We start from the raw sequence: 18,308 nt of genomic DNA, 5'->3' as shown, positions 1-18,308 counted from the left end.
GAAACTCTGTATCTTAAATTTACTTATAATATACACTCTTTCACTTCACTTCTCTGAAACCAATGGACAGACAGTAACGAAAGTAATCATCACTAGGTAGGTACTCTACTAGACACTTGACATGTTATCTTTTTTATTCTTTAAACCGGCTCTTTAATATGTGTTATTACACATTTTACAGATCAGAAAAATTGAGGTTCAATTTTTCAAAGAAATTACATGACTTGCTGAAGATTAAAGTGAAAGAGTGGTAGCGTCAGGTTTAAAACTCACGTTTGCAACCTTCTGAAAGATACAGTAATATTTTTTACTATAAATGAAAAAATAATTATTCCGTATACAATTCACATATATTAAATAACTGAGGTGGAAATTTGCTCTGCTGGTTTTGGTGCTGGATATGTTAATAACTCTTAAAACTGAACCATCATTAATATTCTAGTTAAATCAACTGACCAGCCTAAATTTTCAACCAGGATCTTGGAAAATTGGATAGGTACGAAAACCAAGCCAACTTAAAATCATGTATAGCTCCCTAAATATTCACTAAGGTTAAATAAATTAAGGTTTATTACACAAGACAGTATGCAGCCTTACACAATGTGTAGAAAGAGACGTCTTTGATCTTTCATCGAAAAACTGAAGTTGTAGAATTTTCCAAGGTAAAATCTGACTTTTCTCAATTAAAATAAGAGGTGGTAAAAGAAGCACTGTGGATAAAAGAGCAATAGCAGTTTAGAAGACTATTCTCCAAAGGGTTAAAAGCTTAGGAGAACGGCTTTTATTTTCTGTAGCATACATTTCTGTATTATTTACATTCTTAAGAGGATATACAAATTTTGATTATAAACAGACACATTAAAAACTCTCTAGAGCCTTTAAGTGCTTTAGAAGTTATATTAAAAATTATTCTATGTTTGATATTAATAGTAAATAAAAAGGGGTTAATGGAAACAGTAAGGAATCTATACTGACAATGCAGGAAAATTCTTTTTTTAAATTCTGGGAGACGAAAGTTAATTAACCCTTTTACTTGTCATTTTACCCCAAACTCTAGAAGCTTTCTATCATTATGTTTTCAACATATAGAACTACAGTTTCATTCTAAAGGGATTTTTCTTTTTACTTTTCTATAAGGTTTTCCATTAGTTAAAAATATTATTTCGTAGGATGTGATGTAATTGTGTGTGTGTGTGTGGGGGGGGTATGTGACTATATAAATCTTAAATATAATTAAACAATGGCTCCCAATTTTTAAAAAAGAATTATATCTTAGAGTCTATATTTTAAGCCAAATCATTAAAAAAGATACCTTCCACATATAATCAAATATGTCAATGAAAATCAAAGCCTCATTTATAATGTTGTAAATGGCACCTTTGGAGTTCTGCAGTGCACAATTTGTACAACAGTACCCACGAACTCTGCCAAGATACACACGAAGACATTCATCACAGCTTTGTATCTAATGAAAAATTTCAAAACATTATAAGTTTATAATAAGAAATTGTCAAGTAAGCTATGCTATATTCACAATGGAATATTATGAAGCCACCAAAAATAATGCAGATGTCATTGATATAAAAGCCATTAATGACATATCGAGAAAAGCAGGCCACTGAATAGTATTTAACCTCAACTTTGGTTTTAAAAATGTATATAAATAGAAAAAAATCTAGAAGGCTATAACAAAATATCAATAGTAGTTCTCTCAGCATGGTAAAATAAGTAACTTAAAAAAAAATCTGTCTACATTTTATAAGTTTTATATCACAAATGTAATAGCCTAATGCTGATTTTTTAAAAAATTACATCTGCAGAAATAAAATGAAACAAAAGAGGTCTCATATCATAGGGTTTTTCTGTTTTTTTTTTTTTTTTTTTTAAATCGTTTGATTTGTGGAAGAAACCTTTATCTTCCACCTCACGCTCTTCCTAACAGGGAGATTTATGCAGCATAAGCTACATAATCATGGGCGTTTTTCACTTTGTATTTTTATCAGGTATCTTTCAAACTGTGCTAACGATGTAGTTGGTAGTCTATTGTTAGATTTTGAAGATTAGTTGTTAGTAAAATGCTGTTATTGATAAAAACACATAATTGAGAGATCAACCAACTCAACTGAGGCCCTCTAAAAGAACACTATTCCAGGAAGAATGTATTGGAGTGTCTTGCCCTGGGTTGTTTCACTTCATAAATGGACTGACTCCTGGTTAACAGAAAATTCTGGAACGACCAATTTCCCAATAATGACGTGTTTTTTTTTTTTAAAGCAACTTACAATTAAGTATCCTGTAAAATACCCTTTTCTTTGCATCCTACCATTGGCAACTTTTCATGACCAGAGTCTCAAATTCTCGCAATCTACAGAGGAGGCTCTTTTCTTCATTATCTTTCCCTGGTTTCCAGGAGAACTGCCAGTAGGAGGCAGCAACGACTGCCTGTGGCAATAGCAGCGGCTCTACTCTGCACAGTAGTTAGCTGCTGGCTTCATTCTTCTGTCATTATATAAGCAAGATGACACTGTTCTCTAATCCAGCTGAAGCTGATAAGTACCATCAACCTGTCACTTCCTACATTTCAAATTCTAACATCACAGCATCAAAGAGTTTTTACATTTCGATTTCTTTTGCTGGCAGCAGCCGGTAGCCTCTCATTCTCCCACGGTGTTCTAATGCTGCATTTGCACACCGGGGTTACTCCCAGACTGAATAGCAGGTCATCCCCTGCTCACTGAGCTCATCTGTGGCCCATGTGCTAGGCAATTTAGATCCAATCAGCCCTTATTTAGCTCAAGAGTAATGAGCAGCATAGTGACACAGACTTAAGCCTGACCCTCAGGACACTGCTCATCAAGCAGTAAAACTGTGACAAAATCATTCATCTTCCACCCGCTGGCAAGAAATAATACTCGCACTCACTGTATTACTTTTCAAGATAAAAAAAAAAAAAAAAAAGTCCTGAATTTTCATGATGTGAGACATTAATTTGCAGAAAGCTGAATTCCCTTAAACCCCCCTGTTGCTATGAGCTCACCAGGGGGAAATAGGCCTTAGGAGACTGAAATGGAATAAAGAAAATTGCTCCAGCTTTCTTTTCATTTTAAATAAGCCTTAAATCTGACAAGAGATATCCTAAAGAGAGAAAAATATATATCTTGTAAGGTAAAGAAGGAACAATCAAAATTAAGAGTTCCAAATATTAGTTTCACTCCTTATATTTGTGCTTAATATTGTTAAAATACAAATAAAATTTGAAATAGAACAATTACTCACCCTTCTCCACAAGGTAGATGCTCCTTATAGGCCATATGGTAGCAAATGTAATCCATATCATAAAACAAAAATGTACTCTGGTATTTTCTAATAATCACATCTTAAAGAAAATAACTTTAGAGTAATTACCAGAAGATGATGAAGATAGCTAGAAATATTTTTAAGTTATAATGAATCTATTTTTTTCTACAATTTATAGTACCTTCTGAGGTCTTATTAATACAAAAATAATTAACAGGAAAATTAAGAGATTGGTTTCCTTACCTCGCTGACACAACACATATCATTAAAAAAAACACATCTAGTAACTTATTTTACTAAACTTATTGGATGTAAATGCTTATATTATTATTTGCTTCCTCACTTGCTTCTTCTGAGTATTTCCCTTTTAAAACCAAAGCCACAACAGCAGTTTATCTCACTGGATTTCTTCAGACTGGGTCCACTTTACTGAAATCACAATTTCAGGTCTTTTTATCCATTGCATAGTTGGAAAAGAGTTAACTTTAGCAATCCTGTCACAATTGGGATTTACCAGTCTTCAATATATTTCTTATGACAACATGTCTTTGGTTTAAGAAACATCGCACTGTGTGGTGCCATGAAAGATCACAGTAGCAATGTCTTCTTTCAAACTCATTGCTGAATTCATCCAAAGCTTCAAAGATCTAGGTGGTCTAAATACCTACAGTGAACCATGGGTTCAGACAAGGAACCACAGTGAAATAAATAAGATTGGGGAAACTAGCTTCCGTCTCACCCCGACCTCTTTTATTACCATTTGCTAAAGAGAAATACTCTATTCCCTAAACAGAGCTGATCCACTTTCAAAAGAATAAAATGTTTCCTTTACAGTGTATATTTCTTTTGTCCTTATCCTTTTGTCCTCATGTTCTTCATCCCAGTTTCTACTTGAAAGTGTTCTTTCTCCATCCTTACCATCCCTCTTTTTCTTCTTTAATTATAAGGTGGATTTACTGCTTCATCTCAGAAAAAAGATTTTTAGTAACTTTGAGAACTACAAATCAGAAGTTATAAAGTTCCATACACCTACTTCTTGAAAATAGGAGTAATCTTGGAAAGAAAATCTAATTTATCTAATATAAACCTCTAGTCATGTCTTTAATTTTGTAATTATTGGAAACTGGGGTTAAATATTAGATCTGACCTAGATTATAACTGGAGATAACAAGACACACAGCAAATACAAAAAACAGAATGCTAAAAAGAAAAGTGGGGAAGACTAAGACATCCATGGACACTTTGGTACCTTTCCTTTGTATTCAGCATTCTAAATTTCACATAGATGTGCCTTGCTGCGAGTCTATTACGTTATGCTGGAGTCATTCAATAGGTCCTTTCAATAAGTAATCTTCCATTCTGAGAAACTGTCGTAAATTATTTTATTGATTATTACCTCTACTCCATTACTTCACTTCTCTTTTCCAAATACCTTGCTTCTAACACAATCGAAATACAGATAATCTCTACTTTTAGACTGGAAGTGCTCCAGCCTTGATGGAGACATTCCTGAAACTCTCAAAAGCAAGATAAAAAGCTCAAAGGCCCACTTATTCCATGTATTCCCATATTTCAGGGGGAGAATAGTTTGATGATAACTACTGAATTGGTAAAATAAAATAATAAGAATGGTCCAAAAAATTTCAGCTAGAGTAGACATGAGTTTTATCTTTCAATAACACCAAAACCCATAAAATTAATTGAGAAGAATGGACTGTCATCTTTCTAGAGGTCCCTTTTGCCCACTGGTGCTTAGGAGGCAATAAACATGGAGGTGAAATTCAGGTTATGCATTAAATCTATATAGCCTGACTACACAGATACTGTTGTCTACTTTCATGCTGGATATTGGCTAGAATTGTTGGATACGCAGGTAAATTTTGGGGACAAGTATAAATCATTATCAGATAATGCTAAATAATTAAAATATGAAATGGTGAAAAAAGTGATGGTTTGAATTAACACTTACCTAAGTGCCTTTCTCTATTTTCTCAGTATATTTTTCATGAAATAAATGCATGACTACATACCATATATGCTTCACTTAACTAGTTCACTGATGTACCCCAAATACCTATAATAATGCCTGCTATCATAGTAGGTACTCACAAACATTCGTTAGATTTGTTCAATGAATATGTATCTAGTGTAAAAAAAAATTACAATGCAACATAGAAAACAATAAAGGACATTAGAAAGTTAAGAAAATTCAAGGGGAAGAGAGATTATTCAAGATTGGAAACACATGGACAAGCATACATTTCAATAGAAGCTTGGAATAAAGAATAATACTGTTCACATAAAAATGAAGAAAAAGCAAAGAAAATGAACATTTACTACTAGATTATTATGGTCCATGTTCTGAATAGGTGCAGCCACCAAGGCAGTGCTGTCCAAGAGACCTGCTGTCCACTACAGTAGCTATTAACCACATACAGCTATTGAGGATCTCATATGTAACTAGTGTGAGAGAGTTGAATTTTCCATTTTGTATTCATTAAGCTAAACTGTCACACGTAGCTAATGTGTATACAAAGCAGAGATCTAAGCAGATGTTCACAGAATTCCTTTAGGGTGGGTATTACTTTATGAAGATGCAGCTGTAGCTTAGAAAAGGTTAAGTAACTTCTCAAGACTGCACAGCTAGTAAGTAGAGGAGGGGTGATTTGAATTCTTCTTTATTGACCCGAAGGCTCCTGCTTTTTATAATATGCTAGAACAGTAGCAACTCTTAGACACTGCTAGGGGTTCCTGAAGAAGCAGAGGCAAGAAGTACAACTTGCTGCTGTGGAATCGTCTACTAATGTCTGGAATTCTGGCTCCTCCCATATAGCATGCTCTCTGATTCCATCTCTAGCTCTGATCTAAATACTACTAGTTTCCAAAACCACCTTTCCCTTCCTTAAAATCCCTTTAAGTAAGTCTTTTGTTCTGTTTATTTTTTTTTATTTTTTTTCTGCTCTGTACTCTGCTACCCCACCTCTGTGCTAGTCTGATCAGCACTGACCATTTCTGACTTCTGATCTTGACAGTTATTTTCATTCCCTTTATTTAATTAAGCCTTTTCTAATCATTGATTGTTCAGTCCCCAGAACTGGCCTGAACCCTCAACTGGCTTTGACAAGAAAACATAAACAAAGGTAAGAAAGACTTGACGATTTCTTGAGAACTAGTAGTTCCATCTGACTATAGTAAAGAGGAATCATAAGAAAAAGTTGCAGACATAGGTAAAGCCAGACGTGTATGACTTTGAAGACCATAAGGAATTTGAAATTTTCTGTGTCTATCGGGATGTCACTAAAGGTGTTAAAACACAAAATGATATAAGCAGACTTGTTCACCAAGAGGAGAAATGTGGCAAGAGAATATGAGATGAGCATAAGCAACAAAAGAAAAAATAAATAGGATTTCATTAAAATTTAAAAAATTTATACTGCAAAGGACAACACCAAGAAAGTGAAAAACAACCCATAGAATGGGAGAAAATATTTGTGAATCATATATCTGATGAGGGACTTGAATCTAAAAAATGTAAAGAATTCTTACAATTTAATAACAAAAAGGTAAATAATTTAAAAATAGGCAAAGGATCCAAATCTATATTTCTCCAAAGAAGACATAACAAGCAATAAACACATGAAAAGCACATGATCAACATCATTGGACACCAGGGAAATGCAAATCAAAACCACAATGAGATACCAACTGACATCCAGTAAGATAACTATAATCAGAAAGACACTTAGCAAGCAACAAGTGCTGATAAGGATGTGGAGAAAGTGCAACTTGATACACTACAGGTAGGGATGTAAAATGTTGCATTGGAAACCGTTGGGCATTTTCTCCAAAGGTTAAAAAGTATAATCAAATGAACCAGCATTCTTCTCCTAAATAAATACCCAAGAAAAAGGAAAACATGTCCACACAAAAACTTGAACCCAAATGTTCATATCAACATTATTCATAAATAGCCCCAAAGTGGAAACAACTCAATGTCTATCAACTAATGAATGGATAAATAAAATATGGTATATTCATATAATGAATTATTTAGCAATAAAAAGAAATGAAGTACCAATATATGCTACAATATGAATAATCTTGAAATTATTCTAAGTGAAAGAAAATAGTCACAAAAGATGACATGTCCAAAATAGGCAAATTACTATAGGGACAGAAATGAATTATTTAGCAATAAAAAGAAATGAAGTACCAGTATATGCTACAATATGAATAACCTTGAAATTATTCTAAGTGAAAGAAACTAGTCACAAAAGATGAAAGGTCCAAAATAGGCAAATTACTATAGAGACAGAAAGTAGATTAATGGTTTCTATGGATGTGGGGTTAGGTAGGGGAAAATGGGAAGTGACTGCTAATAGGTATAGGTTTTCTTTTTGGGGTGATAAATTGTTCTAAAATCATGGTGATGGTTGTACAACTCTGTGAATATACTGAAACTATTAATTGCATGACACGTAAATTATATCTTAATAAAGCTGGTCAATAAGTGAATTGTTATAAATGACGAGTGATATACATATCTCAATAAAATTGTTAAAAAAGAGAGCTGGTCTAAGGAGGGAAGGCAATGGAGGCAGGGAGATTAGATAAGCATCGATAATCTAAAAATGAAGAAAAATGTAGTGAGAATAAAGAAGGGATGAAAAAAGGAGATCCTCCAAAGACATTAAAAACAATTCTCTCAATCAACTGGATATAGAAAGTAAAGACATACATACATGTCACATTTCTATCTTTAAAAATTACTTTTTCTACAGCACCTCCTTACCATTTTAATAACACAGAATCACAATTTCCAACAGTTCTATAATTGTGAGGCAATGTTCATGATGTTCCGTACAAACCTGATTTTGTTTTTAAAAAATCTGATTTATTTACACATCAAAAAACATTTATTGAATGGCCTCTGAGTCAAAGGTACTACATAAAGAATAGGGTAAGTACCATCCAAGGTAAGTCCAAACACATTCACACACATCCATTGAGGTTGCCAGGAATAAAGTGTAATGCAAAGAAATGGTTACTTTATGGGTTCTTTTGAAAATAACAGTAGTATAATAATAGCAACAGCTAACATTTATTGAACATTTACTTAGGTGCCAGGCTCTGTGCTAACCACTTTATGTTCCTATTGCATTTAATCCTTAAAATAACCTAGTGAGGTATGTGCTATTATCATCATTTTACCAATGCCTGAAATTTGGACACAAAAGTTTTCCCTTATAATATTTGAAAAGAGTCTATGGTCATGCTACCCTGAACAAGCCCAATCCCATCTGATCTCGGAAGCTAAGCAGAGTTGGGCCTGGTTAGCACTTGGATGGGAGACCACCTAGGAAGACCAGGTGCCGTAGGTGTAAAAAATAAAACAAGGGATTGTAAGCTGACAAGGTCCTTGCAATCTGTGAGGTCAACCAAGGGATGTCTCACCTAAAAAATGAATGAATGAATGAATGAATGAATAAAATTATTTTAAAAGAATCACTTTTTACTTATGCAAGGAGAATTCGTATCTATGTAACAGATCTAGCTGGAGACTAAATCAATAACCCAAATATTAATTCCTTCACTTGAAATATTAAGCAGATAACCAATGTTTCAGCAAAATACAAAAAAAGTGCACAAATATTCTTAAGTTAATAGGGTGAGATATTATTGCATAAATTTATAAACATGTAATACAAAAGGGCTATAGTAAATACACTTTGCAAAATCCATACCTGGGAAAGAGTAAAGACAAAATGGTCATAGTATATATGTAAAATCTCAGATGAAATATATATTAAATATTTAATGATGAAAAGAAATCTTTACATTTTATGTATTCCCAAAATACTAAGATATATACTACATTCCCTGCTTCCTCTGAAGCAATCAAAACTGATAGATGGATCACTCTTAGTAAGCAATACAACTATTTGCTTTTTCAAATAAAAACTAGAAATACATTTTTCCACGGAGCATACTCATGTGCTCCCCTCCCCCAAATATGCATCAAATCAAATCATATATCATGTATATATGATGATGAAACTGTAGATCAGCAGATATTTTGGGCAATCTGGGACATACTAAGCAAACTACATGCAAATAAATAACTCATAATTTTTTAAAAAATCATCCGGTTTCAAATGTTTTGTAGTAAACTATTCCTTAAAATTAAAAGCTGTAACCCACTCATACTAATAGTCCATCCAATAACAAAAGGAGGAAAAGGAATGAATGCTGTCAAGAGTATCCTTTCTATCTTTCCGGAAAAATCACGTAAATCATTTTGATACAGCAGACCCTCTGAGACTCTTTCCTCTGTACTACCTCCTTCCCTACCTAGACAATCCCGTTATCTGACTGAAGATGTAAAAAAAATTTTTGCTTAGAATAAACGATACCATACCAATAAAAGTTAAAATAACTAGAACTATTGAGCATATCTGAGAAATAATACAGTTTTTGTATGTGCATGTACACACACCAACACACATACCCTTCCCAAATGTCAAAAGAGATATATAACAAATAGATAAACTTCGAGGCTCATGGGAAAAGAAGAAAAGAAGTTTCAAAATATATATGCTTTCAAAATGTATTTTGAAGCTGGGAAAAAGTTTTAATCTTTTAAGGAGTTGTACCTGAGCATACAGAGTATCAAAATAAGGTAATCTCTTTCGAACTATTTCTCAGCCTCAACATTTAACATTTTAGGTAAGTTTTTTTCAATTGCCTTTAGACTTCCTTGAAACCAGGCACTTGTTAAAAACAAAATAGGATGTCAGTTGATCAATATCCATTTGGCTTAAATTCATAAGTCCACAACCTCCCTTAAGTGATAGAACAAACAGGTACAAAACCTAAAAATTTATTGTTTCTTTTTAAACTCCAAATGATATTTGCAGATGCCAAAAGGCATTTTGAAGTCACTCACCCTTACTTCAGTGAAAATGAATAAGGGGTATGGGGAGGAGGGAGAGTCTCATGAGGCCTTCCTTGTATGTCAAGTTTTTGCCCAGAGCTAATTTTCATAGCTGTGTTATAAAACCTTGAAAATGGAGGTTTCTAATGGAAATGCTGACAGACCCTTAACTATTGCAGCATGAATGGATATAATTAAAGAAAAGCTTTTGGCTACACCTAACTCCACAAATGAAAGACTGGCATTTTTTTTATTAACCTCAAATAACAGCAAGTGAGAACTAGAAATGTGATTCCAGAAAGGTAATGTAAAATGTTAAAGATGACTGCTAAAACTATTTGACATTCGAAGTTTTAAACATGGAGGCATTTAGTTAACATAACCAAGTCACTATTTTCACAAAGCTACTTAATCAGCAATAAAGAATGCTCTGGTGAGCCATCAGCTCCAGTTAGCAGAAAGTGGCATATAAAGTTATTATTTATTAACAGCCTAGAGGAAGCCACTTCTCCCTTTAATCAGTGATCTTAGTTCCTGCCTACCTATAATTTCTGTGTCATATAGTTATAAAACTATTACCCAGTTCAACACACACTCACACATCCTGCACACATATTTATGCAAGGACTGGTACCTTATTCCCACCTGAATTTGAAAACAGAAAAGATTGCTAAGGTAAAGTATTTCATTCTTTCCCTTGTCAGGGATACAGCGAGGAATAAATATCATCAATCTATGTAACCATCTTCCTTATCTAAACCAACACTCAAAGAATTTAGCTGTGTTCTTAAAAGGAAAAAAAGCCTATGCTTTAATTTTTAACAACTATTCAAAATGTTTTTGAACTTTCTAATAATAGTAATAGTAATAATATTATAGCATACCAAGACACTCATGAAAAGATCTTCAAAGAATTTCCAGATTTTGGGTTAAGAAATTAGGAACACATCTCTATGATTAAATACCTAAAGGAGTTTTTCTTGTGCTTCCCCTCCTTACCTCCCTTTCTTTTTTCTTTTTAAGGTAAACAATCTTGAATGATCTCTGGGGTCCTTTCCCCAAAGATTCCAAACTAAGTCTGTCTTGACAATATCTGCCTTGGCAGTGCACAAGATAGATGGAATAAAATCAAACTATCCAATTCGCAGCCCCTCTTATTATATACTGTCATCAGTTTCATTGAGTTCTGTGTGCAAATTACTATGTAAGCTTCAGAAATTTGAGATGACAGTGTCTAAACTATAACAGCATCAATTAAGACCTGCACATTACTACACATTATTCACACATTGATCTCATACTTCTATCTCTTAAAACTGCTCTATAATTTTGGCAACAAGTTATCCATAATCTGATATTCACTTATAGCAATTTTTTTCAATCATAGTTGAACAGTATAAAACAAAACCAAAAATAACATTTGTGCAAAAAATTAAATGTGATCGACATGAACTTTATTTATGTCTTTTTTCATAAGTTAGTCCTAAAGAACAACATACTCCTTGCCTCTCCCCTCCCTGGCTCCAGACGACAGCAAACTATAAACTTAAGTTCTAGTTAAAAAGTACTAATATAAATGTTAACTTACTTTCATCTATATAATCGACAGTCTTTATTATGCCTCTTGATTCTTATCTCTGGACTTCTGAATAGTGGCCCTCCATGGATTAACACAGAAGCTTTATAGTTCACAGATACTTGCAAGCAATATTTTTCCCAACACTCCTGAAATAACTTTGCTTTAATTAATGCAGTCCTTCAACATTAAGTTGAATTTAAAGAGCAAATATTTGTTTTTATTACAAGAAGTGAAATTTAGATAGCTGCAATGGTGCTAAAAATAAATTATTATAAATAAAATGTGATTTGCTTGTCTCCATACCCCCTTGTGACTCATTCTTTGCAACTAATGACTCATTTAAAAAAATGCGTAACTTGCAAAATTATAAAAACAAAGTCCTCAATGAGCAACCACTCCTTTATTTAGAAGCATAAATAAAAGGCAAAGACACTCCGCAGTATATGAGTAGTGGTAATGCTTTGAGGTTTGCAAAAAGTTTACAGATTTCATTTATTTAACTATCTTCTAATTTATAATTTCTTATTTTACTACTTTCTTCGTATTTCCATTTTAAAAGGCTCTCCAACCTTCAAAATAAGTCTCATTCTCCTATTACCTAGTTTCCATGAATATTTTCAACAAATGTTGAACCAAAACAAAAAGTATTTAATATCTTAGAATGCATGTTTTCTAAATATATCCCATTCACTAATCTAAAAAATGAAATGAGGTTTTTTTTTTTTCTCAAACACTATTAAGGAGAGTAAAAACTGGTACAAAACATTTTTTGTAGGAAATCTGGTAATATCCATCCATATTTAAATGCATATACACTAATGTATTTTTAGGAATTAATCTACAGATATACTTTCACAAGTACACAGAGAATACATAAATAAAGATGTTAAATAAAACTGTGTTTATAACAAAATGGCAAACGATATAAATATTCATTATTGGAAGATTGGTTAAAGTTTAATACATATATTAAATAAAACACTAACGCAGCCATTAAAAAAATTAGGTCTCCAAATACCAACATTAAAAGCTGTTAAGGAAATATTAACTGAAAAAAAGAGGCTGCAAAACAATTTGTCTTTTAAGCCTATAAATGAGAAAAGGTCTGGAAGGTTCTGCAAGAAACCATTTTACTTTTGTGGAGTAGAACTAGAGCAACATTTTCAACCTTAGCATCACGGAGGCTACACCAGACAATTCTTTGTTGTATGGGCTATCCTGTGCATTTACAGGACATTCAGCAGTATCGCTTGATCTCTACCCACTAGATGCCAGTAGCTCCCTCCCTAGTTGTGACAATCAAAAACTTCTCTAGACACTACCAAATGTCCCCTGAGGGACAAACTCACCCTAATTAAGAAGAACTGAACTGGAGGATAAAAGGGTCAAGGTGGAGAGAACTTTTACTTGCCCCCTTACACCTCATTTTTTTTCTTTTACCATTTTTATAATGACAATATATATTATATTCACAATTTAAAGAAAATTTAACAAGAAAAAGATTCCCCCAAATTTCTAACTAAAATTTAATAGTATTTGTAGGATATGAATCTCTGTTTAAAAAAAAATAAACTATGTAATTAAGAAGCAATACAATAGTTAGGATGATTAAGAGACATCAATCTTCAGTGGAAAAGACAGAAAGATATGCAGATTTTGCTTTTTGGTTTCCATGAGTACTTCTTCCCAAGATGCCCATATTCCCTGCTTCATGTTCTACTCCTTTGCTTCTATATCTTTTGGAGCTATAGTTCTTTATTACCGAGATGGTTTAGACCAGCAACCTCTTCTTCCTTCTTGTTTGGTATATCCAGACAAATATAAATAAACCAAAATTGGTACCAGAAATATGGAAATTTCTAATTTTGCCCAAGAAGCTCATAGAAATACCACTTACAAAATGAATTTTACACTTGAGAAAGTATAATATCTGCTAATAAACTCTAGGAGACAAAAAATAGTTTGTGGAGCAGATCCAGAATTAGTCAAAGCTTCTAATGAAGTTGGTTGCTCACTTATCCATCTATCCAAAAACTGAGAGCTTTGAGATTCTTGTTTTAATATAGCTAACACTCGGGGAGAAGGAGATGCTTATCTGATCAAGAACCCTGGCTAAACCTTTAGAACTTAGACTGATGAGAGCAAATGAATGTAAAAGCTACATAAAACCTAATGAGAAATGAAAACCTTTGGATTTAATAAGTATGAACACACAGACCAACATGAAGCAAATTAAGTAAATTAGTAATAAATAAAATTGGTAATAAAAACAGTTGCTACTTTTCTAATGTGGTATTAGGAAAAGGTAAGCAATGTCTCCATTAACTTCAGACATAATTTCAAATTAAATCATATTTCTATACATAACTTTTACACTTTTCAGAGACATTGACTAACTACATTGAGTGGTGGCATCTAACTTCTTGAATATTATTTCGAAGGTGAAAGTTATGTGAAAAGGACCTTAAAGGCAATAAATGCCACAACCATTGTTCCTATCCATTACTGTTTCAGTCTGAGTGCATCTGCACATTTGTATAATTTAAGTAGATCTGAAAAATGTAAGTTTTGAATAGGTGATGGATATTATAAATATAACAATTCTACCTTAATCTCAGAATAAATTTTAGCTGAAAGTATTTCATGCAATTGAGGCTATAACTCCATAGCAAAATATTTAAAGAAAGTTACTTTTTTTTAATGGTATGGTATGCTCAAAATCTTATGGGCACTAAATTACATGTTTCAGTAAAGCCACCTCAGATCTGAGCTCATGATCTTGCTTAGAATATCTGAAACATACCTCTAGATAATAATATTCTTTTAGGAGAAGTAAAAAGGAAAGGAGGGGTGAAAAAACATAGCTCTAGAACTGCACAGAGTTGCTCCAAGTTTATATGTGTTTGCATATAAGCTTTCTTCTAAAGAACTACTGTCTGAAAGAACAGTTTGAAAATTGATTTATAGTCTACGACCAAGCCACCCTGAACATGTCCGATTTTGTTTTATCTTGGAAGCTAAGGTCGGTCCTGGTTAGTTCTTGGACGGGAGACCACCTAGGAATAGCAGGTGATGTAGGTGTAAAAAAAAAAATTATGCCCATTGATTTATGCCCAAGTAGCAATAACGCCAACACCGCTCTCTACATTTGGATTTCATTAGTATGTCAAAAGGAAAACTTTAATATAGGATCAACATAGTTATGACCTAAAACAAATTAATAAATTAGCACATTACTGTAAAACATACCTGATTCTGGCTAGAACAGCTTGTAGGAAGTTCAATACTGTCCTGAGTTCAGATTCTTGACAAGCTCGGAGAAGCATACTAAATCCATCATTAAGCAGTTTTTCATGGGAAGAATGCAAGTAATGGCTAGTCTCAAACACTTCTTGAACACTATCAATATAGATAGAAATAAGTGTCCAAAGAGTATGTCTTTGTCCCATTCCATCATTCTTAGATACCAAGAACTCCTTTGCTTTATCCTGGAAAGCATGTGAAAATTTCTCAGCCAAAACACCAATATCCAGGTTTTTCTGAGTATACATCAAGAGGAAGGCTGCCTGACCCTTCCAAATGAGAGACGATGTCATAAAGGCAGGTTTCAGGAAATTCAGAAGGTCTAAAACATGACTTGCTACATCTTCCACCTCTGCAACAGCTGCTAACAACAGAAAAAGATTGAAAAAGTTCTGCAGACCAACTTCAGTTAGTTCTTCCATTCTTTTTTGATGGAATTTAGAATATATTCTGTAACATAAAAATTTGCTTTAATAAACTTTCATTCACAAAATCCATTTTTTAAAATAATATTTCACTCAATATTCATGACATCTCATTACTTTAAATTTTTAGCTAATTCTTCATTATGATGCTGTCACGTCACTTTTTCTACTTAGAAAACAAATTAACAGAATACCCCTAACCTTCAAATTGCTCAATGATACATAAATCATTTATAAGTAAATCGAAAGATTCAGTGGCTTTCCCCAAATGTTCTTTTCCTATGGTATATGACTTTTCCTTTTATTTTAGTCCCCCATCACCTTCCTTTTAAAATTTTTATTGACAAATAAAAATACCTAATCTTCAAATACAATTTCATGTGCTTTACAGAAATCTTAACAAGGCAATTTTATATAATAATTTTCCTTAAACTCTTCCTCTACCTCTCACAAAGACTTGCTCTGTTATACTTATACCCTAACAAAAATCAAAGTGGTAGAAAATTATTTTTACCTACTCAAAAAGAAAATTGTTAGTGTTCAAACATCCAAGACTAGCCATTTAAAAATCTCTTGTCAATACTACTTACTATAACTTTAATAGCTGATGTACTTTTCTTTCATCAATTAAGAAATTAGAATTGAAATTTATTCATTTTGACTCCTACTTAAAGATTGTTAAATTTTGTAACTTCTGTAATTAGTTTCTTCAGGATAGAAATGATTAATGTTCATGAGCAGTTAAATGCTCATTTGTAAATAATAGAGCCAACAAGCGCCTGAAAGCAAAGATCTGTTTAATTATCTTTATATCCTCTATCATGCCCATGTCTTCCATAAAATGATTTAAGATTCAAAGACAAACTGGCAAACATAGCAAACGAAAACAACTATTTGAGCCACATAATTACCGAGGATTTAACAAAGAAGTTACCATTTTAAAAATGTATAATCTAAATTAAAAAATCCAAACTGCCTCACTATAACCTTCTTAAAATTATTCATTGTGGGAATTAAATAGGTATTTCATTTAGTGATTCCTGATAAGTCTCCATATAAAATAAAAAGTATTGTACTGTGAGAACTCCTACTCCATAAGGAGAGTAAGTGGTAGATGGCAGTGTATACATAAAGAATGTTGGGAAAAGAGCTGGGAAAAGCAAAGGAAGTAGGACAAGGGAAGACAATTAAAAATCATACCCATGTAACAAATAAAACTCTAAAAAAAGAGAATAGACAAGTGTGACCAAAAGTTTATTTTACCATACCAGAAATAAAAACTGGACATACTCCCCAAATGAGAACATTAGAGTTATTTGGTTCTACTACACTTTGGTTAGTTTTCATTTAAAAATGAAGGGCTTGTGGGACTGATGGGCTCAAAGAACACAAAGTTTATAGGCTGAATCTATTACTCATTAATGTACAATCTAGAGATGGTTGTTACTTTTATAATTTTTAGTAAAATGCATACAATGAGTTACATAATAACATTATAATTAATTTTGGCAAGAAAAACAAGTCTTCTAATATCCTTGCATTTAATATATGAAATTTCCATCTTTAAGACTAATAAATAAGAAATTAAAGTCTTCCACAAGTTATGGATATTAGGTTCATTCCTTACTATAAAAAACTGGCAGGCTCAAAAAGCTCCATATTTTGCTTTTCCACATTAAGGAATACATTTTAAATGCGTAAACCATAAAGACCTCCAAGCACAAGTTAACTTAAAAAATACAAACAGTAACATTTCTCCAAAGATATCAATGAACATTCATTACAGAGAAAGATATGGTACACACCTTCCTTTAACCTGTTTCCAAGGATGAGTGCCATTGTTCTTCATTGCTTTCTTAACAACTTTTGCCAAAATGCAAAGGAAAATGGTGTAACTACTTCTGGATTTATACAGGTTATAATCTTGTTTATCACAACAGCAGGTCTTCACCATTTCTAGCATAGACAAGGGTGACTTAACGATATCTGTAAGGCCTTTCAAAGGAAGCCAAGAAATACTAAAAGAACTATTCTAAAAGCAAACAAAAAGAGATAGAAAACACTTATTAAATCCCTGAGTAAATAAAAATGGAAAGCTGTAAATCCCAATTAGTTCATTAAAAGTTTGACTCATCTTAATCACAAAAATTACACAGCCATTATTACCACATATTCCTCCAAAATAAAAATTTCATAAAAGCATGGAACATCAAGAGGTATTCAAATTCCTGGATTATCCCCAAAATGTATTTTTAATAGTTGGTTTGTCCAAATTAGGATACAAACAAGATATATACATTACACGTGGTTGATATGCCTCTTAAAGCTCTTTTATTCTGTAAGTTTCTCAACCTTTTATCATACCATTTATTTTTATACCGTCATTTATTGTATAGAATTTCCTATATTCTGGACTTAGATGCTTGTATCTCCCTCATGTCATTTAATGTATACTTTTATCACCTATCTTTCTAAAAACTGGTAACTAGATCTAGAAAACTGATCAGATTCAGGGTGTTTTTTGTAAGTACTGGGTACTCCTATTCCAATTAGTAAAGAGGCACAAAAGGTCATCATTCTTTTTGTGATGTTAAGATTGATCAAGCTATCAGCCTGATCGATTAATTTTAGTGATCCCCACCAGTCTTTTAGTTAACAGTTTTAGCAGGCACTGATAATCATTGCCCAGATGCTTTATTTCGTCAGATGTATGAAATAGTGATTATCTAATTCTATTGTTCCTTCTGAATAGCTTATCAGAAATTTGGTC

At 32.7% G+C, this 18,308-nt stretch overlaps 1 protein-coding gene and 1 pseudogene across 3 annotated transcripts in view; one reads left to right on the top strand and one right to left on the bottom strand.

Moving 5' to 3' along the window:
* The window catches only part of MMS22L (MMS22 like, DNA repair protein), a 113,198-nt gene that overhangs the window by 56,502 nt on the left and 38,388 nt on the right, over positions 1-18,308 (bottom strand). For all 3 annotated transcript variants that reach the window (XM_039853183.1, XM_039853184.1, XM_039853185.1), the window contains exons 13-14: positions 17,344-17,570; positions 15,060-15,563 (exon numbers count right to left, since the gene is read on the bottom strand). In XM_039853183.1, coding sequence (XP_039709117.1) covers positions 15,060-15,563; positions 17,344-17,570 — 731 coding nt within the window. The remainder of the gene's footprint in view (positions 1-15,059; positions 15,564-17,343; positions 17,571-18,308) is intronic.
* LOC120595093 (uncharacterized) lies at positions 8,560-8,678 on the top strand (annotated as a pseudogene).

The sequence above is a fragment of the Pteropus medius genome, unplaced genomic scaffold (assembly GCF_902729225.1).
Source record: "Pteropus medius unplaced genomic scaffold, Ma_sr-lr_union100, whole genome shotgun sequence".
Lineage (NCBI taxonomy): Eukaryota > Metazoa > Chordata > Mammalia > Chiroptera > Pteropodidae > Pteropus > Pteropus medius.
Note: the sequence above shows the minus strand (reverse complement) of the source record. Positions and strands in the feature narration are given on the sequence as shown.